This window comes from Parastagonospora nodorum, assembly GCF_000146915.1.
Source record: "Parastagonospora nodorum SN15 chromosome Unknown scaffold_48, whole genome shotgun sequence".
Lineage (NCBI taxonomy): Eukaryota > Fungi > Ascomycota > Dothideomycetes > Pleosporales > Phaeosphaeriaceae > Parastagonospora > Parastagonospora nodorum.
The window spans coordinates 42770-67797 of record NW_001884596.1 but is presented as its reverse complement, the minus strand read 5'-3'; the positions used below and the strand labels follow the sequence as shown (position 1 = coordinate 67797).

Below are 25028 nucleotides of genomic sequence, written 5' to 3'. Positions count from 1 at the left end.
TGTGATAAAATCGTGGGATTCAAACGTTTTCCTGCACACAACGTCAAGGCCGCTCCTCCGCACTAAAGATTGCAGTGCAGATAAGAACAACTGCATTAGCTTGAGACATTCTTACACGGGACCGGAGACAGTCTAGTCTCTTGCGCTAATGACTGGAGTACAATGTTCGCTTCACGTCCTGGAAAATGAGAATGCGACTCTGAGCCCCGGTAGGTTGGAAAATGAAAAGACCATTTAAATCACTACACATAAGCTCCTTCGTACTAGAGATTGCAGTGCAAGTGAGCTGGGGCCAAAATCTGATTGCTAAAGTACCGACCTTGGCGATGCCCTACTTTATTTATGAAACATATTTGCGCAGGCGGAGGATTCTATAGTGGACTAGGGGTATTCATTCATGCTATTCGATAACTGCCTTGAATTTTATCATAACTGGTATCTCCCTCCGAGGCCTCGACACGTTCCCTCACTGCAAATACCGCCAACGCAGGAGAAGACTGATTTGCATTGGCCAATCGTGTCGGAATCGCGAGATCTAGCTGTTAGCCTCATTACTTCAAGGCCGCTCCTCCGCGCAAAGATTGCGGCGAAAGTGCCCAGGTGGTAGGGTTGTACACTGTAGGTAGGCTGACAGTGATAAAGATTAGCGCTGCATAACTGCAGTAGCTGTCATTCTGAGGCTAGCAGCTGTATTCTATTTATGTTTCACTGCAATCTTTAGCATGGAGGAGAAACATCGACGCCATTGTAGCCCGACTGCATGGCCACGTGACTTGATTTTGCGGAATTCGAAGGCGGTTCAAAAATCCCGGGTCATTGCGTGTAATGGTATTTTCTGATTCCTGATACCAAGGTAGCATAATTATGACTGTACAATAGGCTCTGCCTCGACCTTTCTCTTCTTCTTCCCGTGGTGGCCTCGAGCTTCAACCCGTCCCTCAATTGGCAAGACTCGCGTCGCTGTGAAGATATACCCCTCTGCGCCACCTCGACTCGTCATCATAGGATGCGTTCGTTGAGGCAATACCTGCCACTGTCGTGCACGCGCAGTCTGCAAGCTGGGCGCAAGCAGCAATGTCGGATTGAGCGGGAAATCGTCTTCCTCGTTCCCGCCGTCTGTCGTGCTCTCCACGTCATCCTCGATCCTGTGTTTCTTGCCATTCGTTTGTTTCGAATTTGGTGGCGGTCCGAATTCCCTCGCGATGAACGCCGCCCGTCGCTCTTTGCTATAGTAATCACATAGCTCGACGAGTGGTTCGACGTTCTGGTTGTAGACGACAATCTTTCCACCACCTCGGACCAACGGCACCAGCTCTTTCAGCACGGTCTTGGCATCCATAGCTGTCGCTACAACCAAGCCGTCATAGCCACCTGCTCTCGCTTCGTCCACCACATTCTTCACGCGCTCCCATCTTCTCCGTTTGCGGTAGTACGTGCCTCTTTTGCTGCTCTTCATTGTGGCAAGGACTTCGTCGCTGATGATTTCAGGTTCGTCGTATTGTGGATCGTCTTCGGGGTGCAGGAGGGAAAGCCATGATACAGACTTGAGATGTTTGTAGAGGGGATGTGATGGGGCGGGTGCACCGTAGTCATAGCCGAAGTATTTGAGGTAGGAGAGATTGGGTTGGTTGTTGGCGTGGAGGACGGTGAGGGTATTGGCCCGCGCAGACATTTGTGGGATATGAGGGCGGACTGGTTTGCGAGGTAATGATGTGGCTGCTGACGTATCGCTAGGTTTCAATGGATCGGAGGTGGCTACGGTCGTCGCATCTGCATCCCCATCTGCATCTGGCATCGCAGTGTCTGCATCAATCTCTTCAACGTTCTGTGTCGTCTCTGTCGCACCATTTTCATGCTGAACTTTCACCTCCTCTTCCTCGGAGACTTCTTCCTCGTCGTCATCAGGGTATAGTACGCCCATTCGCTCTGCAAGCGCAGCAGTGACCAATCCTCCAGTATCGTCCACGACTAGCCATCGGCCTCCACCAATTTGACTGACGCTATCTTCCGCAGTCTGGACGCGGCTCGTGGCGCCGCAGTGGATGTTAGCCCAGCTACAAATCAATCCTAACAGGTCCTCCCGTAGCTCCATAATCTTGTATGCCTCCTTCTCCAGCACATACTCAGTGAGCACTCCCACGTCCATTGGTAGAGCTGTGAAGCGCTTCAGATACTTCCGCGACTTGCGCAAAGTATACTTTGCTAGTGAGAATGTCGTCTTCTCGCCAATGGCATTATGCGACGCCATGATCTTTGCGATTATGTCCTTGCCAGACCCGGTGCCAGCCTTTTTCAGTTCCTCAATTTCTTCCATCGACAACTTCTGCCGTGATGCATCGTCGATTGTGAGCCGATTGTTGCGCATGATGACCTCGCCATCCTCTCCCACGATGTCATATCCTGCGCCGCTTTCGACAGTTTCCTCGGTCGCTTCGGCGGGTGGCGCATATTCGTCCCCTAGAGCCTCAGCGTGGAGCTCTGCGGCCGGCACCACGCGCAACTCCGTCTTTGACCGACCGTCATCCCTATCGAGGAGCTCGTAGGTGAGGTAGTAGGGTCGCCCAATTATCAGGTTCGAGTTGAAGGTTCCAAATTTTCCAAGATTTATGCTCCTGCGTCGAGTCAGCCATGGTCACATGATGCGCAATTGGAGAGCTCACGCCAACAACTCATGCGACGTACGTATTCGGGGTGGTTTCCAGGATCTTGAAGAGACCCGAGGGCAGTCGCAGCGCAACGTGCGTATTGGGGCGTATGGTTGAATGCATTGTGGCGGCGGAGGTGATTGCTCCAGTTGTATGCTGTCACCGTGCCATATGAAGTGCCACGTGAGGTCGGTGTTGGTGGACGGACTCCGAGGGATGTTGGTTCAGTGAGAGTTCGCGATTTTAGTGGCAGAGTAGTGAATTTGCGGCAGGGATCCTCGAGCGGGTTCCCCACATGTCTGCGCTAAGAGCTCAAGCCACATCTGCTCAGCCACACGTGTCGTCATTGCCTTTCGCTTGCTCGCGACTTCGTAACCTTCCTTACGCCGCGTACACCTCTTCACGTGCTTGCAGCTAGTAACCACCGCCACATGGTTGTACTGCCTCTCTTTCACCCGCATTATTCATCTCGACCTACCTAAACTCTGCTTCTCTGTGTGCAGCTTCCGATACCTGCCAACCCGCGACAGGCAGCCCGAAGCACCTCGCAGTACTCTCCCCGTCAACGCTCCCATCACACTCTCAACATGGTGCTTCGGAAAGAAGAAAGGCCCGGGACGCCAGCAGACCTCGTACCGGCGCCACTCTCCAAAGCGAGCCCTCCATATCCTTCAACACCTCCCAACGAACATCCGCCTGCCCTTCCTTCTAGTGCACACGGCACGCCTTATTCATCAGCTCCGAACAAGTCGCCGGCCTTCAACATCAAGACACCAGATGAGATAAAAAAGCAGCCACGCAACGAGGATAGCGACTCAGACTACAGCGATGACGAGTGGGACAGGTCCGACGACGACGATTTCGAGCAAGTCCACGCCAAGGATGTCCCAGATGCACTGAAACCGGCAGGAGGGAAGGCGCCCGTCACGCCCAAGACATTGCCCGACGCCTTGCGGCCAGGGCCGCCAGCAGGCATACCCATAAAGCGATCCATGGACAACATATCGCCCATGCCGACCGGTGCCAGCTCTGCCTCGTATGGCGCGATGAGCGCAGTATCCGAGCAGTCGAATGGATCAATTCCCTTGCAAACAAACAACCCATACCTCAAAGCGCAACAAACTGGGCAAAGCAACTGGGGGAATGAAAGCAGTCAGCAAGTGTGGGGCGATTCTCCGGCCCAGACTGCCAAATACGACCCTGTCGAGCTTCCTGCTTTCCAGACACCAACCACACCCTCGCATGACATGTCGTACCTCAACTTGGGCAAGAAGGAGTCGCTGGATCAGCCACCGCTGATTGCTATCAAATCTGCCACACCGTTGGCGAGCCCTCTGACCGCCTTTCCTCCACAGGAATCGATCAATCCCAACCCGTGGGAACCGACAAGCCGCGCTTCTGGGCCCGAGACTGCGTCTAGAAGGCTCTGGACTTCCCGGATACACACAAAAAGCAGAAGCACGCCATGCCATGGCCTGAAGAGGAGGGGTGGGGGGCTGGCGAGCACAAATCAAACACTGCGCAGCAAGCTCCAGTTGAAGCAAGAATTGAAGATCAACCGCTCCGAAAAATGTCCTCGACGAACCCTTTCGTTCCTTCGCCACCATCCAGTCTTCCACCTCCGTCTGCTACCGTCGATGGAGAGCTGCCTCCAGCACTCCCTCCACGCAGATCGCATGAAGCGATGGTCCCGTCAATGCCTCCGCGACCGATCGACACTGGCGTAGGGACTGCCACCTCACCCGGCCCAGAGTCGCCCAACACAAAGATGAACAGGCAGCGCAAGGAGCACTATCAGATCAAACATATTCGATGGCATGATGTCAACAAGCCAGGAATCCGCACGTCACCAATCTTGACTCAAAATCTGAATGGCCCATGTCCGCTGCTTGCACTAGTCAACGCGCTTGTGTTGTCAACGCCATCAGGTATCGAGACCGCTTTGGTAGAAACACTGCGCACACGCGAGCAAGTCAGTCTAGGCTTGTTGCTCGATGCTGTATTCGACGAACTCATGTCAGGGAGACGAGGTACAGCTGCGCAAGAGTTGCCTGATGTGAGCGACTTGTACAAGTTCTTGCTCACTCTTCACACCGGTCTGAACGTCAATCCGATGTTTGTACCGGACGAAGATGCCACTAATGGCAACACCACATCTCCAACTCAAATAAGCGGAAGAGTCGGAGGCTTTGAGAATACTCCTGATATGAAGTTGTACCGGACATTCAACATCCCTCTCCTCCACGGGTGGCTGCCAGAGACCAACTCTGAAGCGTTTGCAGCGTTCAATCGAGTCGCGAAGACGTACGAGACGTCGCAGTATGTCCAGTTCCAAGAAGAGGAACTCGACGCGAAGCTACAATCTGGCGAAGCCTTGACCCCGGACGAGCAGCAGATGTTCACCGACATCCATTCCATCAAGGAGTTTCTCAATCGCTGGCCTACTCAGCTGACAGACTTCGGCTTGCAGAGCGTGAGGGACAGCATTCAGCCGGGTCAAGTCGCTATTTTGTTCAGAAATGATCACTTCTCGACGTTGTTCAAAGATGCACGCACGAACAGACTCTTCACCCTTGTCACAGATCAGGGCTATTCCGGTCACGACGAGATCGTATGGGAATCGCTTGTTGATGTAAATGGCCAGGGAAGTGAACTTTTCTCTGGCGACTTCCGCCCTGTTGGTAACACCAGCATGGCTTCGCAGCAGGGCCAGCAGGTTCCTGGTGCGTCTGATGCCCATGTTGATACGCAGCAGTCAGGCATCCCGGAGGCAGCCCAGAGCACAGATACAACATCACCAAGCGGATTGAGCAGGGCAGAACAAGAGGACCACGATCTCGCATTGGCACTGCAGCTACAAGAGGAAGAAGAAGACCGGCAGCGACGCGAAGCTGCACAACGACAGCGGGATGACCAAGCGTCCGTTAGTGCGATAGCAGCGCAGTCACAAGCCCGACCCAACAATCGCCGCACATCACGAGGCGAGAATCCGCCAGTCATCCCGCCACGCCGCAACAACATCACAACCCACCGGCCAGCTGGCGAGCCTGCACCACCGCCGACCTACGAGGAAGCTGCGACCACGCCACAGTATCACCCCCCTCAAGGTCATCCAGCGAGCGCCCATGCACCGTTGCCACAACAAGCACAAGGAAGCGCATATCAAGCAAACGGCACACAAATGCCGTTCCGTCCACCTGGTCGGCCAATGTCCTCGCCAGGTAGGCCCGGGAGAAGGACGAGCGCGGGTCAGGTGGGACCGAATGGACAGGAAGATCGAGAGCGATGTGTTGTAATGTAGATAGGTGTCTTTGTCAAAGGTTCATGTGCTAATTTGATTGGCGTCAGAGGTCGCCACGACAGGCATGTATTATGAGCTGAAGTTATACCCTTTCACGGCGTTGGAATTGCATTTGGTAGGAATAGATGGTATCAATACGAGAAGTATTCATATCCCACAGATTCTCTTCACTCGCTTTCCCTTATATTTGATACTCGTCTTTTATACTGTTCTCGTTTTATTGTAAGACTCATTGACATCGTTGAGTCTGTGGATATGGATGTTGCTGCGAAATAGCAAACATGACGAGTGTGCGTCGAAACCCCATAAAGCAAGTACCATGGTTCCAAACCCTTGACAACCACGGAACTAACATCACATTTACACTATTCTACTCTGAACCAGTGACTAAAGAACCATAGATACTGCGAGCAGTAGTGCTTGTTGTTATGTATAATGAAGTGTTTAGATGATCATTCAAATTTAATTCTTTTCAAAGCCTTAATCGCCGACAACTACTGATCGGTCTAAAGCGACACAGCAAAAAATGTCTTCAAACATCAACAGTCCCGCCAATAGCATCTCCACGCTCAACCCCTTAGGTATCTTCTCCAAAGCCTCCCCCGAAATACGCGACATGATCTGGTCCCACCTCCTCCGCGACATCACCATTACCTACAGCATCTGGACTCGTTCCTTCACCTGGAGCCCGTCCCCTATCTTACGCACCAGCTCCTACATCCAAAGCGAAGTCATAGGCGCCTCAAAGCTCCACGGCATCCACACTTTCCCCGGCGCCTGGCATCTCGAAAACTACCTCGCACACGTCTGGGACACGACCACGATACCACAACACATCCGCCTGCGCTTCAACTCCCCTAATTTCTTTCCATATTCGTCCAGTCCTGTAAGATACCACATGATTCGCAGAGCGATTGAGGGGAGGTTGAGGGAGTGGGGTGAGCCGATTGAGGCACTTCTCAGAGAAGGGTTTAGGCGACGCACGCTCATATTGGACATTACTGAGGCGCCGGTGGTGCCAGATATCAACGACAATGATATATATATGCAAGAGTTTGGCAGGTTCATTAGGCTGCTGATGGCGGTGAGGGAGAGCATGAGGTGTGGAGGGAGGTGGCGGATTCGGATTTTGGGGCCTTGTGATGAGGAGATATTGAGGGGGGGTGTTGGGATGGGTGTGGGGGAATGTAGGATGGAATGGTCTTGTTGTCATCTGTAGCGATAGTTCGTTGTCGATCCTTTAATGTGCTTTCAAGTTGCGACATCCTGGAGTACTTTAGAACCTGTAGAAGCGCTGTGTGATTGACACTAGTGTTGCGAGGTCGCGTTCAGCTCGACGACAGTGTATGCAAGTTGCTTCGAAGGACCGTGAAACTCTTCAGGCTGGCTGTTGGCCGATCACTAACTCGTGAATCTCTATTGAATTATAACCTAACTACCTACGCAGGCGGATACTTCGATGGAGTTGCTGTCCAACTTTAGTCTACGAGATGCAGCGGTAAGTTTATCTTTTACTAGGCTCGCTATAATTTCTAAGTTGGAGATCACTGTGCTCCCTGCGTTGGGCACGCGTTCCTCGCCGAAGAGCAGGCAGGATACTGCAGTCCATCTGATACAGGTCGTTGATGTAATAACCCACCAGCGGAATCGCAGCCGAACAAGTTGCGACCAACGACCAATAACAAATTCGTCGCATCTTCGCAGACCATCCGAAGTCGCGAATAGCTGCTGTAAGAGCTAGCCGCACGTGATAACGAACGCAGAGAGAGCGATGACCAGGGCAGCACGCGCAACGGTGCCCTCATTGACTGCCATTTTGTCATCAGGTGCTGCAATGTTTCGCCCGCGCTGTGTCTGGGAACTTGAAGCACTACCTAAGAACGATCAGCTAGGCTGTCTACCTTTTAGACCGTGCAAGCCCTTTGCTACATACTGATAAGCTACCGAGTCTATGCAGGCTCTTATATGACATGACAACTGCTCTCTAATAGTTGACTAACTTCACTGAGAGTGCGCACAAATCGATGCAGCACTTGGTGGTGTAGAAGTTGAGCAAGCAATTATAGGAAACAAAAAGGCTGGTGATTAGACAGACGGTGGAGGTTGCTGACATCAACTAGCTGATAATGGAGACCGGAATCAGAAAGAAGCGCATCAGTGACCAAGGCATCCGGTTTCACGGCAGTCTTGAGGGACGAGGCAGGGCGCCGCAATGGTGCGTCCCATGCAGCAGCCTGCAGACTCGTACCCTTTCCCGCTCTCCATGGTGCGCCTTGTGAGCGAACTGGGTAGGTGGCAATGTCCATTGCATTTCTTGTATGAACGCAGTGTTGTATGGGGTACGTTATTGAGTGTTGGTGTCGTACATTCAGAGCGAAATAGGAGTCGAAGTCAGCAGGCCTTCGGGGAGTCGCGACCACATTAGCCCCGCACGACTGAGGGGTAACTTCCTCCACCAGAGCTAACAGAGACACCTACTTGCGGCCTATGGAGCATTATGCGTTCGTTGATACCGAAATCTAACAGCTCTTGTAATCGTTGATGTAATTCTAGTACTATATAAGCTGTCAAAGACCACATTTTGCTATTGTTCCCGCATCCATAGTTTAGGGGTAGAATACGAGCTTCCCATGTTCCCAAGCACGCTTATGCTCGTGGTCCGAGTTCGAGTCTCGGTGGATGCAAACCTCACCTTCCTTTTTGTTGCTTCAGCTTCCCAGGCAAGCCTGAGTGGGGAGGTTGAATTTTTGGAATCGTAAGAGTAGCAGGTCTTTGAGGACGTACCATCGATTTCTTCACTTCTCGGTAATCTGCTTCAGACACGCGTTCGAGTATGTCATAGCAAGTTCATTGGCCTGTATGTCTGTTCAACCTGTCAAGATACTCAAGCGCCCAAAACAACGGAATCCGTTGTGCTAACATGCAGAATAGCGATGGTAAAGTTTTCAGGCATGTGAAACACCACACATGCGAGATACCTAACATAGCCACTGCCGATTTTGAGAAGCACAGTTACCTAGGTATCGTTAGTGCACATACAGGTGGTTTTTGTGAACAAATGAGACGAACATTTCCCACGCTGAAGCCAGATACAAGTCACCTGAAGTCACTGCGTTCATTCATTTTTACGATAATTTACAGACGTCATCCTCAGTCTTCTGGACCAATTGTACGACGAAAGTATGTAAAGCCTACAAATGAGTGCATTTAGTGCTGAGTGGCTGTGCGCGGAGAAGAGTAACGTTCCGAAGCAAAAGAGTAAGACTACGGGCTGCAATCGACACTACAACCAAACCTTCCGTATCGGGTATATTGAACACAGATGTTTTGAACATCAACCACATGAGGTCGATCGAGCAGAGACTTTTGGGCCAAAAGTGTTAGATGATCACAACATGCTGCACTGATTCCTGACCCGCAAATAGCTATGAAAATGCGACGTGAGAGAAATATAAATGTGCTTTACTTGAACCAGACGGAGCGACCCACTAAGTTCCGTCTGTGCGTCATCGCGTCCGCAGCTTGGAGTTCGAACACCAAGTATTCCACAACTCAAACCCAAATAAACACCCCACTTTACGACATCAACACTTCAGAATGGCAACTAAACTAGAGAAGACGATACAGCGACAACAGGAAAAGTACATCGCATCCACAAGCTACCCCACTTCCTCGCTAACCCCGCCAGAATCGCCGAGGGCCAGTTCTACGAAGCTCATCAACAGCTCCGAGTGATCGCCTCGCGCTACGTCAAGGCGCAAGACTGGGAGAACGCGACATCGATTCTATACTCCGGTGCCCAGTCGCTTCTCCAAGCAGGTCAGGGTGGATCTGGCGGCGACCTCTGCATATTCCTCCTCGATGTCTTCAACAAGGGCGAAGTAAAGCCAGATGCGAGCAGTAAGGGAAAGCTATTGGGTCTGCTGAGAGCATTCCCAAAAGATGAGCCGACCAAGAAGAAATTCGTGGGCGAGATGATAGCGTGGAGCTCAAAGTTTGGGGAGTATCCCGCAGGCGACCCGGAGATACATAATGTCGCGGGAAGCTTGTATGCTGAGGGTATGTTCACCTGCAACACCAATAGGACCGCTGTCACATGCTGACGAATATGGTAGAACTCGAGCCATACGAAGCCGAGCGTCACCTTCTACTCGGCAACCAAGACTCCCCCTCCACCCTCGCCTCTCTCGAATACGCCTGGTACGAAGCCGACGATTCACATACCGCACCGCTATACTGCGCCCGTGGCGTCCTCCCCTACCTTCTCACCGGCAACCTCCGCGGCGCGAACAAGTTTTTCCTCCTCTTCACATCGTTTTTGTCCAAAAAGCCTGGCCTGAACACACAACAAATATCGACATCAGCATCCGACCTGCGCACATATCCTACACTACCGCTACTCAACTTCCTTGGCCTGCTGTTAAGGAGCGTAGAGAGAGGCGACCCGAGCTTATTCAGGCAACTGAAGAGCCACTACGCGACGAATCTGAAGGACGTGAACTGGAACGAGGCGCTGGACCAGCTGGGCGAGATGTACTTCGGCATCAAGGTGCCACGACAGGGCAATCCTATGATGGATATGCTGGGCGGTATGTTCGGTGGTGGTGGCTTTGGAGGCGGTGGCGGTGGTGCGAAGAAGAGCTCAGCGAAAGGCATAGCACCGGCTGCTGCAGGGTTGGACTAGAATTCAGAGTCTTACCAGTCGTGACGAATGACGACGAAGAATGTGTATAGAGCGAATATACCACTGCAAACATACCTGTTACACAAGCAAGGCTACACTTCACCGCTTCCTTTTCACGCAATGTGATACATGGGAAGCACTGGCGCGAATCAAGAAATGGCCCATAAAGGAGCTGAAAGTGAAATGTTCTTGTCGAGAGTAACTGTCTCGAGGGGTATCATGTAGTTTGTTACTAAGCTCCCATCCGCCTCCACTACTCTTGGCCCCAAGTCGCATCATCATCGGCGTTGCCCAGTATCTCCACGCCCGCTTCTTCTTGGAAGGTAACCTGCTTCTCTTTGCCTTTCCTCTTCTTCTTGCCTTTGCCGTTCTCCTTGTTAGTTGGATCGCCATTTTCGTCCTCGTCATCCAGAAGCCCGGCCTCCTTCTGCTGCCTCTTACGCTCCAACGTCTCCGCCTTTGCAGCATCGATTCTTGCTCGGAATTCAGCTTCTTCTTCAGCCAGCTGACGCTTGATCTCGTCTGCATCGGCAAATCTCTCTTCGTCCATTTGCGAAGCCTGAATGAAGCCATCCCAGTTGGTATTTATAGTGCTGCGACTCAGAAGTATTTCGCGCACACGCCCAGGGTCATCGCGCTCTTCTCGAGTGAATTTGAGCTTGATGGAGCGCCGCGTAGAGCCAGGGAACATGTGCGAAATCATCTGAAAGTCCGTGCCAAAATGTTGCAAGCCCTCGTAGAAAAGTTCTGTATCGGCGGCCGACCAGCGCTTGCCTTGACCAGGCAGTATGAAGTCGTTTGGGAAGCGTTTGTTGTTCTTCAAAAAACTACGCGATGTGATGCGGGTGGTAAGACTCCGCTCTTCCACGACTTCGTAGTTCTCGATTTCGCGATCCGCGTCAGCTTCTCTGTTTAGCGTTGTGGATGATTGGAGGACCTGGATCTGTCCATCGATCGTGATATAGCGAGGACCCTCGATTGCAGGAGCTTCTTCGATTTGGAGCTTTTCCGCAGCCTCCAATTCCGCTCTCGAAGTGACCTTCCGGGTGTCTTCCTCTCTTCGGCGTTGCTTGATATCTTCCCAATTGATCGCGCGCATTGCCTTCTCGCGAGCAGACAACTTGCCAACGCGAATATTGCGGGACGCTAGAGTGTCCATGAAGGTATTTTCGGGGTCGATTTCTTGTTCCTCGGCGTCTGATGGGGTGGACTCTCGAGGTGGGCGGCCCTTTCGCTTGGGCTGTGCTGCATCTTGCTCTCCCTCAGTGCCGCCCTCTGTGACTGCCTTTCGCTTCCGCTTGGGCTGACGGGGCTTTGGCGGCCGACGTGCTACGGGCTCCCCATCTCCTCTTGCATGGCCTTCTGCTGCATCCCCGGCCGCCTCTTCCTCGTCTGTGTCGTGCACTGTCGCACTGCTCTTAACTTTCCGGGGTCTGCGTGCTCTTGCCCCTTGAGTGGGTGCTTGGGAGCCGTCATCTTCGCCAGCCGCGTTTGCCCTGCGCTTGCTTCGACCTGTGGCGCTGGGACGCTGTTGCACTGGTAGAGCCTCGGCGTCCTCGACGCTCTCCCCCTTCCCAGCCTCTTGTTCTTCTGCGGTCGCTGCGGTGTTTTCCGTGCCTCTGGGCTTCGGCGGTTTGCGTGTTCTCTTAGCGGGGACGGTAGCGGGAGCGGGTACGGGCTCGTCCTCCTCTTGGACTTGTTGTGGCCGATTAACAGCTACCCATGGCAAGACTCTCCGCTTGCGGGGCCGAGAGGCAGCAGCTTCTTCCAAAGCTGGCTGTGGTGCATCTGTGTCTGCTGGTTGTGTGGCACACTCCGTGGCTTCTCCCTCCACTTCTGACTGTGCTGGCTGCGAAGATTCTACGACAAGTCTCTGGCGCGCAGGAGGTTCCATGCGGCGTCTCTTGACTGCCCTGCCTGTGTCTGCTTCATTTTGATTTACCTCGGCGGGTTGCAGCGCGGGGGAGGTTGCTGTGAATGGCTCGTCTGTCGCTGGGGGGTCTTGGTTCGAGGGTGCTGGCGTGGGGGTCGGGGCGGTCGCAGCTTCGGGAGCTTGCGGTGTTGCTTGAGGAACATGTTCTGTGATGGGCTCTTGAGTCGCGGCAGGAGTGGGCAATTGTGCTGGGGCTGCGGTTTCACTGGGTGCGTTGGACGACTCGGGCACAGTTGCTGTGGTTTGCGCGTCGACAGTTGGCGGCGCTGGCTCTATCTCTGGCGCATTGGACTTGGGTGCTGGAGCGGGAGCTGGAGGTGCTGCGCCGGGCCTTCGTCGGGCAGCCTTGGGCGCGAACTTCTTGCCAGTCGTGTTCTCTATATGCCATTTAGCACGGTCCGTGGAGGAGCTCGGCGCAACGCACTGTTGATGAAGGAGCTGGTAAAGGCGGCGGCTGCTGGTTTGGCGGGCTGCGCTTTGTCGGCGCCCGCAGTAGGTGGCTGCCCCGAGCCTTCCTCGACAGACATGGCCGTGTATGTGAGTGCTTCCTCGGAGCACGTGTTCCGCTATGTACGGACATGCAGGTGTGCCGCTCCAGAGAGGTTTTGGTGGGGAGCAAGCCTCGAGCGTTTGACACGCCTTCACGGACCACAACGCTAGTGCGGCTCTTGGCAGGGCACGAATCTTCAGTCAAGGACACTCAGTCGCCTCTGTCTCCTCACCCGCGGCCTCACACGACCACGACACCGCCGCTCCTTCTCGCCCGCCCGCCCATCTCAGTCCTTCTATCCGCTCATTCGTCCATCCCTGTTCATGATCTGAGTGGTGCGCGCGTCGACAGTGCCCCTCGTACCTCGCCGTCGCCTCCCCGATGAGGCTCGAGACCAGAACCGTCGCTGCTCCATCACTTGACGCCGTCAAGATGGAGGATCGCAAGCGGCCGAGTGCCGACGACTCTGCTCCTCCCGCAAAGAGGCAAGCTGTGACTGTCAACGGTGCCCGCTCGCATCCAGACGCTGACTTGCCGTGGAAAGATGACATCGAGGTTCGCATCCCCCGATCACACACCGCCCTCGCACACGTATACCGCGAACACATCGGCTAATACTGCGCTCGTGACTAGGCCTTCCAGAAGGATGCCATTCTGCGACAGATGCGCGAATACAAGCGGGAGAAGACGACCGTCGAGGCCCAGCTGAACGAACTAGAGCGCTCCTCAAAGTACCACGACGACCACCTGCGGACCATGGATGCTTGGTTTGATCAGGTTAGTGCACTTCACATGCTCGAGCGAGTCCCAACGCTGATGGCATATAGTTGGTCGATGAAATTAAGCTGCTCAGCGGAGAAAAACTGGAGGCATCATCAGCTGACTCGAGCGCCAATTCGTCTGTACCTGCTACGCTTTTGTTCCAAGACAGTGAAACCTTCAAGAAGCATCTTTCTACGCGCAAGGAGAAGATCCTCTCATCGCTCTCGGGTCTTTTCGCAAAGTATCCTCCTAGCAGCCCAGAAGTCGCAGAGCTGCAACAACAGCTGTCGAAGCTTTTGGCACTCGAAAAGGATCATGTCGTACAACTTCAACGCGTCCGCACAGAAAAAGAGCAGTTGTCTGATCGTTTGGACACCGCAACACATCGGTATCTAGTTGCCGAAAAGAAGATCGACCGCCTCAAGAGCCAACAGGTACAAAAGCTGGAGCAGCAAGCTGTCGCCAGCAGCACGGTAAAGGAAGAGACTCCAACTGCCACCAATGGAGTCGAGCCTTCTAACGGCAAAGCAATCTCACCAGCACCTGTTAGTGAAGAGGTGGAGACTGCCCGGAATCAAGCTGTAGCCGAGGCTGCGAAAAGAAAAGAGCAGCTCGAGCAAGTGGAGCAAGAGAACAAGAAGCTTACAGAAGAGGTCACATCTTTGAAAGTCAAGTTCAGCCTGCTCTCAGACGATGACTATGCCAAAACGGATTTATTCAAGGCTTTGAAGTCGCAGCACGAAGATGTGATCAAACGCATCAACAATCTGGAAGCGACCAACATTCAGCTACGGGAGGAGGCGCAAAAATATCAAGCTGAACGAACAGCATACCGAATCAAGATTGACGACGAGGCTCGTTCGTCTCTGGCCGAGTCCGAGAGCGCAGTTTCGCAAGCGGAGGCGAATTTGGCACGAATTAGAGCTGCGCGTGATGATTTGTTGGCCAAGAACAACTTGCTCGAAAGCAGCCGCAAGAACTCGGAAGCGTCAACCGAACAGTCGAAAGAGCTGGTCAGCGCGGTCGAGAGCCGTATTGCAGCGCTGGAGTCGGAGTGCGAGAGGTTGAGGCTACAGATTGCTGAGAACCAGACAAGCGCAGACGATACGGCACCAGCTGTTTCCGAACTGACTTTGGAGGAATCGCAGAAGAAGACCAAGAACTTGGAGACTCAACTCAAGCTACTCAGCGGCGAGCTCCCGTCAATGGAGGCGGCATGGAAGAAGGCACAGTCTGTTGCTAACAAGAAAGTGATCGACACTGTCGCGTGGGAAGAGAACATCGCGAGAGCAAACGCAGACAAAGCCAAGGCCGACCAGAAGTACTTTGCCGCAATGAAGGTCAAGACGGAACTAGAAATGCAGGTCCGGGCTCTTCGCCTGCAGACTACAAAATCTACCGAGGTCGTTTCTCAATTGAAGGAGGCAGATGCTCTCAGTCGAAACTTGGTGGACAAGTTGGAGAAACAAACCGCCGAGATGCGATCACAGATGGATGAGCTTTCATTGCAACACCGTCAGTTGCAACAGAAGGTCAGCGAAAACGCGATAATATCCGAAGGCCACGTCAGCCAGATTGCAGAGCTCAAGAAGGTGCTGGAGGCGAAGGACGCTTCCTGCCTGGCTGCCAAACAGGCTCAGCGCGAGGCTGAAACCGAACGAGAGTCGCTTACCGCGCAAGTGACTGGCCTCAAGAAGCAGGTACAAACATGGAAGAAGAAGAGCACTGGAGACCAAAGCTCTGAGACAGCCACTATGGAGCAGATGATTCAGTGCCAGATCTGCAAGAGCCATCTCAAGAACACGGTTATCAAGACTTGTGGACATTTGTTCTGCGATCAGTGCGTACAGGACCGCCTGACCAACCGCGCCCGGAAGTGTCCAAACTGCGGTAAAGCGTTTGGAAGCAACGACACAATGCGGGTTCACCTATAAACACTTTTCTTCGACGATACCCTCAAATTTCTGGACATTTGATCGACCCAGGACCACGGTAACTTTTCGCAATGTACAATAGCACCTCTTTTCCTTTTGTCACTTCTTTTTGACTTTGTTGCGAGCGAGCACTGCTGGGTGTTTTTAGGCGTCTGGTATGCGGCCGGTCCACCTTTAGCGACGTCCGGTGGCGCAAGGGAACGGCGCAAGAACGAAAGGACTGTGTACGATCAGATTGGAAGCACTGAGGTGTGACAGCATGTTTTACTAGAACCAGACCTCGAGTCGATTTCTTTCTGTTGCCTGAGGTCGGCGATTTCTGCCGATGGGGAAACAGTACGGAATTTTTTTGTCAGCTACAGCGAGCTTCTTCGATAGTATGGTCATACGAACGGACATGTGGACCAATGGATGGTTCAGGAAAATGCAAACTCAGATAATCACACTACATTGTGGTCTCATGCAGGGGAATGCATCATTAGATATCGTACAATATCATGTTCGGATCGACTTGGATTCAATTGTCCTGATCTCCAAAGGGATAATTGAACTTCAAGAGAGCGTTGAGCCCGCCAACCCAATGATCCTCGGCTTCATCTTCCATTCCCACAGTGCCGCGCACAATGCTTGGTACCCCACCATCCCAGTCTCCATTCTCTTTTTTCACTTCTTCGCCGGCGACGCGGACTTCCATGCCCTCGCCCATGCCTTCGGTGATGGTCTGTCCATCGATGCTGACTTCGACTTCACGGCCGCGGTTCTTGTCTTTGCCGAGGCGCAGGGTGATGGGGGTCTCTGCAGGTAAGACGAGTGGACGGAACGATAGGGAGCGCGGGCAGATGGGCGTGAGTAAGAGGGAAGGGACTAGGGGGTGTACTATACTGCCGCCGGAGGAGAGGGAGTATGCGGTCGATCCGGTGGGCGAGGAGATGATCATGCCGTCGGCGACGGCTTCGGTGAGGAAGCGGTTGTTGATGTACACGTCTATGATCTTCAGGTGTGGACTTGAGCCCCGGTGGAGAGTGACTTCATTCAGAGCGTAGGTGTCTCCATGAGAACCGATGCGCGAGCCGTCCGGTGCAAAGACGCCCACCTTGAGACGATTGCGAAGAAGGATTCGTGCGGTTCGATTTGTGCCCATTGCTTTGCCGCGGATGTCGGCGTAGGAGAGCGGGCGGTCGAGGGGGTCATCTGGAGAAGAGATTGGGCTCGATGGTGGTGCGCCTAGAGAGTCGGACAGGGTGGAGTAGGTGTCTGGTGCGCCGCTCATGTACACTTCTCGGAAGGCTCTCTTGTGCTCTTTGAACTTCCATTCTCCCAGGAAGCCAATCGTGCCCATGGCGAAGCTTAGAACTGGTGGGACACTTTCCGCATGGCTGAACAAACTGCTTGCTCGAAGCAGGGTGCCATCACCGCCCAGGGTGCATATCAAATCGGTTTTATCCGACAGATGATGCGATGTACCAAAGCCGCTAACCTTGTCGTACGAGTAGACGGGAAAGGGCAGCTGTTCATGGAGCTCAGTGGCTGAGTCAGGCTCGAGAATGATGTTTATGGAAGGGTAGGTGGAGCGTATGTGGGTCGCGAATTCGAGAAGGGAGTTGCTGATGTTGGGCGAGCGCTTCTTCTTGGTGATGAGGATGTTACGAGGCGGAGAGGGCCACTGCAGGCTGAGAAGGGTGTTGGTCGGGTTCTGTTCGTATGCAGGTCGTAACCGGGGAGGGAGTTCGCGAATGTGCTTGATGTCGGGACGGGCCGAGGTTGAGGAGAAGGCTCGGGCTTGTGGGGGCTTGACAAAGAGCCGCCACGGCAGGACGCGATGCTGTACAAGCTTCATGGCAGACTATGGTGAGGAGGTACTGTCGATGTGCATCCACGGTGTGATGGGCGCAACGCTCGCTTCAGCAAGTAGTAGCCATATGGTATGACGGGGTAATGACGAGTCTCGTGCTCACCACGCGGAAGGGAATGCTAGTCTGCGAGAACAAGACGCATATGCATCCAAGCCATCATCTCCATCTTCACGCGCCGACGCCGAGTTTCTGTAAAGATGCAAAATGTCAAAAGTTGCGAGTGCAGGGACTCGAGCGCGGTCCAAGCTCTCTGCGCGGCTGCGGAGCGCAGGTGCGGGGTCATGGCATTCGTCGGAGGGGAGATGGGATGGCATGGGCATGGGTCATTGTGTCATGCACGTGTGCTTCCCCGATAGCTTGTGGGAGCGTGGATGCGTGGAAGCCTGCGGATCGCCCAACAGCTCGTTCCTGCACGGTTCAGACGCCAACAAAACCACAAAACCACAAAACCATGGTCACCTCGCTGTGGCCTGACACCTGCTGCATGCCTCATCTCAGCCTCTTGCAGACACAGGCCCATCTCAGCGCTCCATGATCATCCGCCTCAGCTACCCCACTGCGCGCCGTATGCTTTATCTAGGCCCTAGCCACTCGTCCTCGTCCACCTGAGCGCAGCCACATAAACACCACACACACGCGCATGCCTCTTCTGCCCTTGCACCCTTCCGACAGCGGCTCCAGACATCCTACACCACATTTGTGAGTAACCACATGGCGACCGACAACCTCAGGCAGCGGCATGGCCCTGCGACCGCCCAAGTTGCCGACCCCAACTCCAGCTCCAACGAGCCACGCTCTGAGCCAACACCGCACCCAGGCGGTAAGATCAAGCATGGGCCATGGCAGCAGGCCCTGCGCATGTTTCTGTTTGCCGTCTACTTCAACGGCAGCATACTGGCGTAAGCACACCCCTCTGTTCCTGCTCCATGTACAATATGCTTACACCTCGCCCAGCATCGCGGTCACGCAGTTCATCGGCGCGCCGCTGTACTTCTACAGCAAGGACTTGTTCTATGCTTGGATGGCCATGAGCAAGCAGCATTTCGGCATCGTCAGCACCACCATGACATATTGGTGGGCACCCGTCAAGATCAGGATCAGCGGAGACGAGAGCGTCAGAGGACAAATGCGGAAGACTGAGGATGGTCGACTCGAATGCGACTTTCCAGAGCGTATTGTTTACGTCTCGAACCACCAGGTACCCATATGCCAACATCTGGAAAAGCATGAAAAGCATCACGAGAAGCTAACAGCCATAGATCTACACCGACTGGGTCTACCTCTGGTGGATTGCCTACACCTCCTCCATGCACGGCCACCTCTACATAATCCTCAAAGAATCCATAAAATACATCCCCATACTCGGCACTGGCATGATGTTCTACGGCTTCGTCTTCCTTAGTCGCAAATGGGCCACAGACAAGGAGCGTTTCCGATACCGGCTCAAGAAGCTTTCCACAAGCCACAGCGGGCCATTGTCCGGCAGCAAAGGCCTTGATCCCATGTGGTTGCTGCTCTTCCCCGAGGGCACCAACTTGAGCAAGAATGGACGGGCTGCGAGCAAGAAGTGGGCGGACAAGAATGACATGCCCGATCTCCGACATGCATTGCTTCCACGCAGCACCGGTCTGCACTTTTGTCTACAAGAACTCAACGACACAGTCGAGTGGATGTACGACTGTACACTGGCATACGAAGGCGTACCCGTAGGCCAATACGGCCAAGACCTCTTCACCCTGCGCGGCACCTATTTCCAAGGCCGTCCCCCAAAGTCGGTCAACATCCACTTGCGTCGCTTTCGCATCGCCGACATTCCGCTGGACGACGAGAAGGAGTTCAGCGACTGGTTACTGGCTCGATGGCGCGAGAAAGACGACATGTTGCAGTATTATGTCGAAAACAACCGCTTTCCAGCCGATGAGGGGGTGACGCCGAACGTCAACGGAGGGCAACCCATCAAGGGTGCGGGATGGATTGAAACCGAAGTCCGACCTGTCAAGTGGGCTGAGTGGGTGCAGGTGTTCATTCCTACCGCGGCGTTAGCGTTGGTCATCAACGTCTTGGTCAAGATGGCCAATGTTGTTTTGAGACTGACCAGGGTGAAGTGACGGAGATGCCTTATTATATGCAGGATTAATGTTGGATGGCGTTTCGGATCGCTGGGGCGTTGCGCAGATCCTTCGATTGACTTGATACCCTATATAGTCCACTTTAGAGCATTCTCCTCTTCTACACGCTTCTCTCGTACCGAGTCGAACTAATGTAATCCTTCTTCGGTCCTTTGACGTCGTACCTGACTTCCCACCACATTGGGCCCTCTCCTCCAGTCATGCCCTTGTTGAATCTCCAACTCGCAGAATACAAGTCCTCGGCGCAGAGATGTTGTTCTTTATTCTTTGCCGCGACTTCTCCGCTCGATGCCTCCTTCACGACAAGCGTGTCCATCTCAACAAACATCCCGCCGATTCCCTCGCCCTCCTTGCCAACTCCGTCTTCCACCTTGGCGCGCGGAAATTTCTCGTCGTCGAAGAACTTCACCACCACCGCATCGTCGATCAGTTGGTATACATATTTCCTTCTTGCGTTGAATTTTAATCCGCCATCTGTGATGAATTCACCCTCTTCGGCATAGAGCAGTGTTGGCGGGAAAGAAGGGGGTAGAGAACATGATGTAAATGTTGCGCTACCTGTGACCGTGCCGGAGGGGTGTGAAGATAGTGTCGAGGTGAGGGTGCGGTGGAAAGACCATTTCGGGGTAGATGATAGAGCGGCGAATATTATGGAAGGGAGAGACGGGCCCTGGGGCGGATCATTGTTGCTTTTCTCTCGAGTGTTGGTATCCTCAGGACTAATACCACTGACAGCAGTACCATTATCTCCCAAGGCATCTCTGGCTCGTATCGGCAAACTCATCACCTTGGGATCCTGAGTCGTCAAAAGCACAGAGTTTACACTCTGCAGTGTCGTCCGGCTTGGGTTCAGAGCTGGGTTCGACGTTGTGATCCAGCTCAGGCGCTGTTTTATGAAGTTCTTGTTGATTTCCGCAGCGCCGCGTCTTGTACTGAGATCGATGTGGCCGCTTTCATCAGTGTGGAGGCAAAGTATGGCGAGAGCGGTTCCAACGGAGAGGTCTTTGCCGGTTGGGCAGGTGACTAGCACCTTCAGAGATGAAACTGCGGGAAGAGAGGAAAGAAAACCTTGAAGCACAGGCAGTTCATTCCGGAGATCACGAGAACCGAGCTTGCCACTCTGACATTTGAGTGGCAAGTAATGCTTGATCCTTGCTTCCTTGAGGCTGGCGGACGACAGTGGTTCTGGAGTACAGCTAACAACTACATCAAATCTGTTCAAGTCAACGTTTTGACTCGGCGAGATGTAAAGGCTGGTGGTGGGTTTGACTAAAGTGGCTGTAGAATCGGTACTATTCTGGGACTCCTCCTCGAGCAACTTCGCCACAACATCTGGTGCGTCCTCTTCGCTTGTACTCATGAGCAGAGCCTTATGCTTCCAGAAGACCGGCGGTGTGAGTCCATGGCTCCAGGCTTCGTGGTCATCAGCAGCGCCTTGAATGTAGCCGCCTTCTGATGCTTCAGCGCCTTGGACGCGCCGTGATGCTGTGCAAAGAACAATCGGATGGAAGTCTGTGTATGCTGGTGGCGATTCCGGCAATGATGATTGTTGAGTGATCCAGATTGGTCGTAGTGGTTTTTGAAGTTTTTTGCGCAGCTCTGGTATTTTGGGGTTGCAAATATCCTTCCCGAGTTAGACTACTAAAAAGGAACACAAGATCTCTTCGGGGCAAACTCACGAGGAAGTGGGCCACAAATCCATCAATCCTGCTTGCAATCTGCGCATGTTCGCTCGACGAAACAGCTTGTGGCGGCGTGTACATCGCATACTGCCCCTCCGCACCAAACACGGCGCGGTTGATTACACAACACCAGATCGGTATCGTTTTACTCAGCGCATCAGGCATACTCTTCCCTCGCCTAGTCGAGTCCACAACCACAGCACCACCATGGTTTTGAACAACATCGAGCAGCTGCAGATTCAGCCGCCGCAAACTGAACCCCCATTGGCTCATATGACCATCCGTGCTCTTGAAGTACACGCCCTCTGCTTTTCTTTCGAGAGGAATGTACCAAGAGCCACAGCGCTCATTAGCTACAAGTGGAAGGCGATATGCTTCTGAGACTGAGGCAACGAATTCACTGTCTGAGATGATTGAAGTGAGGCGGTTATGTATCGACAGCGCAGACCTTTTCAGCGAGGAAAGTGTGCTGGAGAAGTTGGGGTTGTTTGCAAGATGCGGAAACAGAATGTCAGCTTCAGACAGAGGTTGGGCCATGTCGAATCTCGGAGGTCTGTTCTAGGATGCAAGACCGATACCACAATGGGCCGCCAACTAAAATCGAGATTGTTTCAATTGTGGGTGCCCCGCATTGATCTGCCGGGAGGAATCCAATGCTGATAAATAGAAAGCATACAGACTTGGCTTGGACTAAAGAAGATATGGCATGTTGATTTCGTTCGACAGATGCTTTCACGAAGCTATGTGTGAAGATCGTAGTTTCTTCAAGATGGGTCTGTCGGTTTTTGGCTAGTCCTAAAGAAGTATAGTACACCGGGCCGAGAGACGCGTTGAATGCCCATTCAGCTTGAACATGTAAATCTACTCCTTGCTAATAGAGCATAGGTAATATTTTCCAGAACTCCAGAACCCCGAGCATATGTATTCTTGCTCAAACGCCTATCGCTGAAGATGATGCCTCCCATATAAACTCCATCGCTTCGCCTGATGCTGCAAAAGCTTCTCAAACCCAGCCAAGTAAGGAGAGACATTGTAGTGCCGTAACGCATATTGGAACAAGATTCATCTTTCGTTTTCATCTTCATCAATCGTGAATATGTTAGCACGAGCTTGCCTCGCTGCTAAAAATGCTCCCCAGCTCCTCTCTCAATCGTCTATGGGCCCCGCGGTCCAGGCCTTCCTAAGACAATCGCCTTCTGAAGGGCTCGTCGACCTCCTCTTCCTTCTCTTCGTGAACGCGCAATGTGAGATATGCTGCTGCAATCGCGCAGATGCCTCCAAAGCGAAGGACCCATGCTACGCTCTCGTCACCTGGAACACCTCGAGGCTTCTGAAGGAACTTGAACATGACTGCACTGACAAGGGTAGCGATTACCTGAGGTGCGGCGATGGCGACGTTGTGGATACCAAGAACGACGCCTGCCGAATCAGCCCCAGAGCCAGATGCGTCATCTTCTCCCTCGGCAATGAGTTGCGACTCCCGATCACGGGGGCGGATAATCCCACGTCGGATGGCGTCGCGTTTGGAGATTTCAGAAGCGATGATGGCAAACGGAGCCCAGTTGGTGATACACCAAGGAATACCAATGGCACCTACAAGGATGGTTGCGCCCATTGTGGACTTGATGAAGAATGTTAGGACCATGAGGGCGGCGAAAGCGAGGTGCGAGAAGACCCATGCGCGACGAAGAGTAAGCGACTTGATCTGGAGGACGTCCAATGACTGCGAAATTTTTTCCGTGAGTGTGCGTGGAGTGCCCTTGGACGTGTGAGACAAGGCAAAGTAGCCAGAGCCACCCATTGAATGTGGAGTCGCAGGTGTCATTGGCGTTGCGGGTGTCATTGGGCGGTCGGGTTCTGGCGCTTGGAAAGTCGGGGGAATGACGAATGGAAGGAAAACCGAGGCTGCGAAGGTGACAACAGCGAACAGCAGGAGTGCTCTGGTTCCAATTCTGGTTGCATCTTCCCAGACAAGGTCAATTTCCTTGTCTGTCGCGTTGGGATTTTTCTCCAGGTAGGGATTCACATAGATCTGGCCAACGTAGGTGGTGATGTAGAAGAGGAACGGAAACCATCCGATCCATGCGAAGAATTGAACTTCACAGACTCGCTTGATCTGCGCAGGGAGGGCACCGACGGAGCGGAACAGTGACTTGAAGAAGGCAATGACACCACCTTCTTGTTCCGCTGGGGCAGCATCCCAGGTCGGATCGCGCTCCTCACAGGTAGTTACACTGATTCCGACAGTGAGGGCCATGATGAAGGATGCAATGGCGCAGAGGACCTTGAACTGTGAGTCACCAAGCCATGGAAGATATTCCGGTAGCTTTATGTAACCAGCCAGGTAGCCAGCAATGTTTCCAATACCAGCAGAGCGCATCAACCATGCGTTGGCCGACTCCTGCTGGTGGGTAGGGGCGACGTCTACAATATAAGCTCGGACACCAGCTTGGACTAGCAGAAGGTCAGAGTCAGGAGGCAACCGAATGCAGAAGATGTCGGGGATACTTACTGACGTTGATAGCAAAGTCCAACACGTATACGAACATGATGGCGAAGAGCATGATGCTTGTGCGAACGCCAGTGGACTCTGGGTCGGCACCGAAAATGCCCAAAAAGCCTCCAACGAGTTCCTTGGCCCAAGCTAGAACCATGAGAGACAGAATGGTGGCGACGGCGCCACCTACGATGAAGGGTCGTCGCTTTCCCCATCGCATGCGGCAATTGTCACTCTTGAGACCGACATAAGGTTGGACTAGGACACCAGAAAGCGGACCGGCAATCCAGACTAGGGCGAGCATCGACTTGCTCAGACCAAGGGACAACAGGTAGGGCTACATGGAAGATTAGTACTGTGGGCGGAGGCAGAGGCAGAGGCAGTGCAAGGTTTCGCACATGCAGAGACCAGCATTAGATTTTATATATATGCAGGGTCCCGACAAAAGCGAATCCCAAAAGCTAGGAGAGGAACTCACCGAACCGTTGGAGGTCTCAACGCGACCAGCCAATCTGGAGTCCGCAAGCCCACAGACGGTGACGCACGCGGGAAGAGGGAACAAACTGCTCTTGGTCTCCTCGGTCTGTTGCTCGCCTTGCCAGTCCAGTCGTCGTGCGTCGAGGGGCGACATGGTCTCCTTGAGTAGCGGGTCGACTTCGCGTGACATTCTGCTTGGCTGTATGAAGGGCGAGTGCTCTTGAATTGCTTCGATAAAGTCAACGCGTGGCCTGCCTTCTGTCGTGGGACGGCCGTCGCCAGAGCCAGAGATATCGCGGCCAAACGACACGAGTTTTGGGCGAGGCTTGGGACGCTGCTGCGAGGTGGTGTCGATTCTGGGGGTGTTTCGCGGGGAGTCAAGCGGGGAGATGGGAGGTGAGGGTGAGGAAGGCCCATCGGGCCGTTGTGTGGACATGATTGCGGTCGCTGGGCGGATCGTGCTGCGATGGACGGGCGACGAGGATCGAGGATCGGACACGATATGATTGGCAGGCGCTATGGAATTTGACCGGCGGTATAGAGATGGAGAGGGACAGGCAGAGACAGATGCGGAGGGAAGCGTGTAGAAATGAGGTCAAGGGCACAGTGGGTAGGGTGTGTATCTTGTATCTAGAAGGTGC

General features: G+C 53.4%; 10 protein-coding genes and 1 non-coding gene across 11 annotated transcripts; 6 read left to right on the top strand and 5 right to left on the bottom strand.

Moving 5' to 3' along the window:
• Nucleotides 1–862: 862 nt before the first annotated feature.
• SNOG_16455 (hypothetical protein) lies at nucleotides 863–2834 on the bottom strand (the record flags this gene model as incomplete). Its single annotated transcript, XM_001806519.1, has 2 exons — nucleotides 2661–2834; nucleotides 863–2612 (listed from the first exon to the last, which is right to left on the bottom strand). The coding sequence occupies exon 2, from the start codon at nucleotides 2363–2365 to the stop codon at nucleotides 863–865; it is 1503 nt and encodes a 500-aa protein (XP_001806571.1). The 5' UTR covers nucleotides 2366–2612; nucleotides 2661–2834.
• Nucleotides 2835–3232: 398 nt separating this feature from the next.
• Nucleotides 3233–5941, top strand: SNOG_16454 (hypothetical protein; the record flags this gene model as incomplete). Its single annotated transcript, XM_001806518.1, has 4 exons — nucleotides 3233–3970; nucleotides 4069–5368; nucleotides 5460–5568; nucleotides 5590–5941. 4 exons carry the CDS (start codon nucleotides 3233–3235, stop codon nucleotides 5939–5941), a joined length of 2499 nt encoding a protein of 832 aa, XP_001806570.1.
• A 531-nt stretch (nucleotides 5942–6472) lies between these two features.
• On the top strand, nucleotides 6473–7428 carry SNOG_16453 (hypothetical protein; the record flags this gene model as incomplete). The annotated part of the gene is made up of 3 exons (XM_001806517.1): nucleotides 6473–7047; nucleotides 7259–7290; nucleotides 7394–7428. The coding sequence occupies 3 exons, from the start codon at nucleotides 6473–6475 to the stop codon at nucleotides 7426–7428; spliced, it is 642 nt and encodes a 213-aa protein (XP_001806569.1).
• A 1113-nt stretch (nucleotides 7429–8541) lies between these two features.
• SNOG_16714 lies at nucleotides 8542–8630 on the top strand. Its single transcript is given in 2 exon segments — nucleotides 8542–8577; nucleotides 8596–8630. It is a non-coding gene; the product is annotated as a tRNA-Gly (tRNA).
• A 513-nt stretch (nucleotides 8631–9143) lies between these two features.
• SNOG_16452 (hypothetical protein) lies at nucleotides 9144–10630 on the top strand (the record flags this gene model as incomplete). Its single annotated transcript, XM_001806516.1, has 3 exons — nucleotides 9144–9204; nucleotides 9583–10005; nucleotides 10062–10630. The coding sequence occupies 3 exons, from the start codon at nucleotides 9144–9146 to the stop codon at nucleotides 10628–10630; spliced, it is 1053 nt and encodes a 350-aa protein (XP_001806568.1).
• A 253-nt stretch (nucleotides 10631–10883) lies between these two features.
• SNOG_16451 (hypothetical protein) lies at nucleotides 10884–13090 on the bottom strand (the record flags this gene model as incomplete). Its single annotated transcript, XM_001806515.1, has 2 exons — nucleotides 10884–12940; nucleotides 12988–13090. 2 exons carry the CDS (start codon nucleotides 13088–13090, stop codon nucleotides 10884–10886), a joined length of 2160 nt encoding a protein of 719 aa, XP_001806567.1.
• A 344-nt stretch (nucleotides 13091–13434) lies between these two features.
• On the top strand, nucleotides 13435–16197 carry SNOG_16450 (hypothetical protein; the record flags this gene model as incomplete). The annotated part of the gene is made up of 3 exons (XM_001806514.1): nucleotides 13435–13608; nucleotides 13687–13830; nucleotides 13881–16197. 3 exons carry the CDS (start codon nucleotides 13435–13437, stop codon nucleotides 15747–15749), a joined length of 2187 nt encoding a protein of 728 aa, XP_001806566.1. The 3' UTR covers nucleotides 15750–16197.
• A 69-nt stretch (nucleotides 16198–16266) lies between these two features.
• SNOG_16449 (hypothetical protein) lies at nucleotides 16267–17586 on the bottom strand (the record flags this gene model as incomplete). The annotated part of the gene is made up of 1 exon (XM_001806513.1): nucleotides 16267–17586. One exon carries the CDS (start codon nucleotides 17584–17586, stop codon nucleotides 16267–16269), a length of 1320 nt encoding a protein of 439 aa, XP_001806565.1.
• A 727-nt stretch (nucleotides 17587–18313) lies between these two features.
• SNOG_16448 (hypothetical protein) lies at nucleotides 18314–19710 on the top strand (the record flags this gene model as incomplete). The annotated part of the gene is made up of 3 exons (XM_001806512.1): nucleotides 18314–18501; nucleotides 18557–18800; nucleotides 18862–19710. The coding sequence occupies 3 exons, from the start codon at nucleotides 18314–18316 to the stop codon at nucleotides 19708–19710; spliced, it is 1281 nt and encodes a 426-aa protein (XP_001806564.1).
• Nucleotides 19711–19831: 121 nt separating this feature from the next.
• On the bottom strand, nucleotides 19832–21950 carry SNOG_16447 (hypothetical protein; the record flags this gene model as incomplete). Its single annotated transcript, XM_001806511.1, has 4 exons — nucleotides 19832–20205; nucleotides 20512–21080; nucleotides 21119–21243; nucleotides 21411–21950. The coding sequence occupies 4 exons, from the start codon at nucleotides 21948–21950 to the stop codon at nucleotides 19832–19834; spliced, it is 1608 nt and encodes a 535-aa protein (XP_001806563.1).
• A 643-nt stretch (nucleotides 21951–22593) lies between these two features.
• SNOG_16446 (hypothetical protein) lies at nucleotides 22594–24823 on the bottom strand (the record flags this gene model as incomplete). The annotated part of the gene is made up of 3 exons (XM_001806510.1): nucleotides 22594–23837; nucleotides 23926–24247; nucleotides 24389–24823. The coding sequence occupies 3 exons, from the start codon at nucleotides 24821–24823 to the stop codon at nucleotides 22594–22596; spliced, it is 2001 nt and encodes a 666-aa protein (XP_001806562.1).
• Nucleotides 24824–25028: the final 205 nt, after the last annotated feature.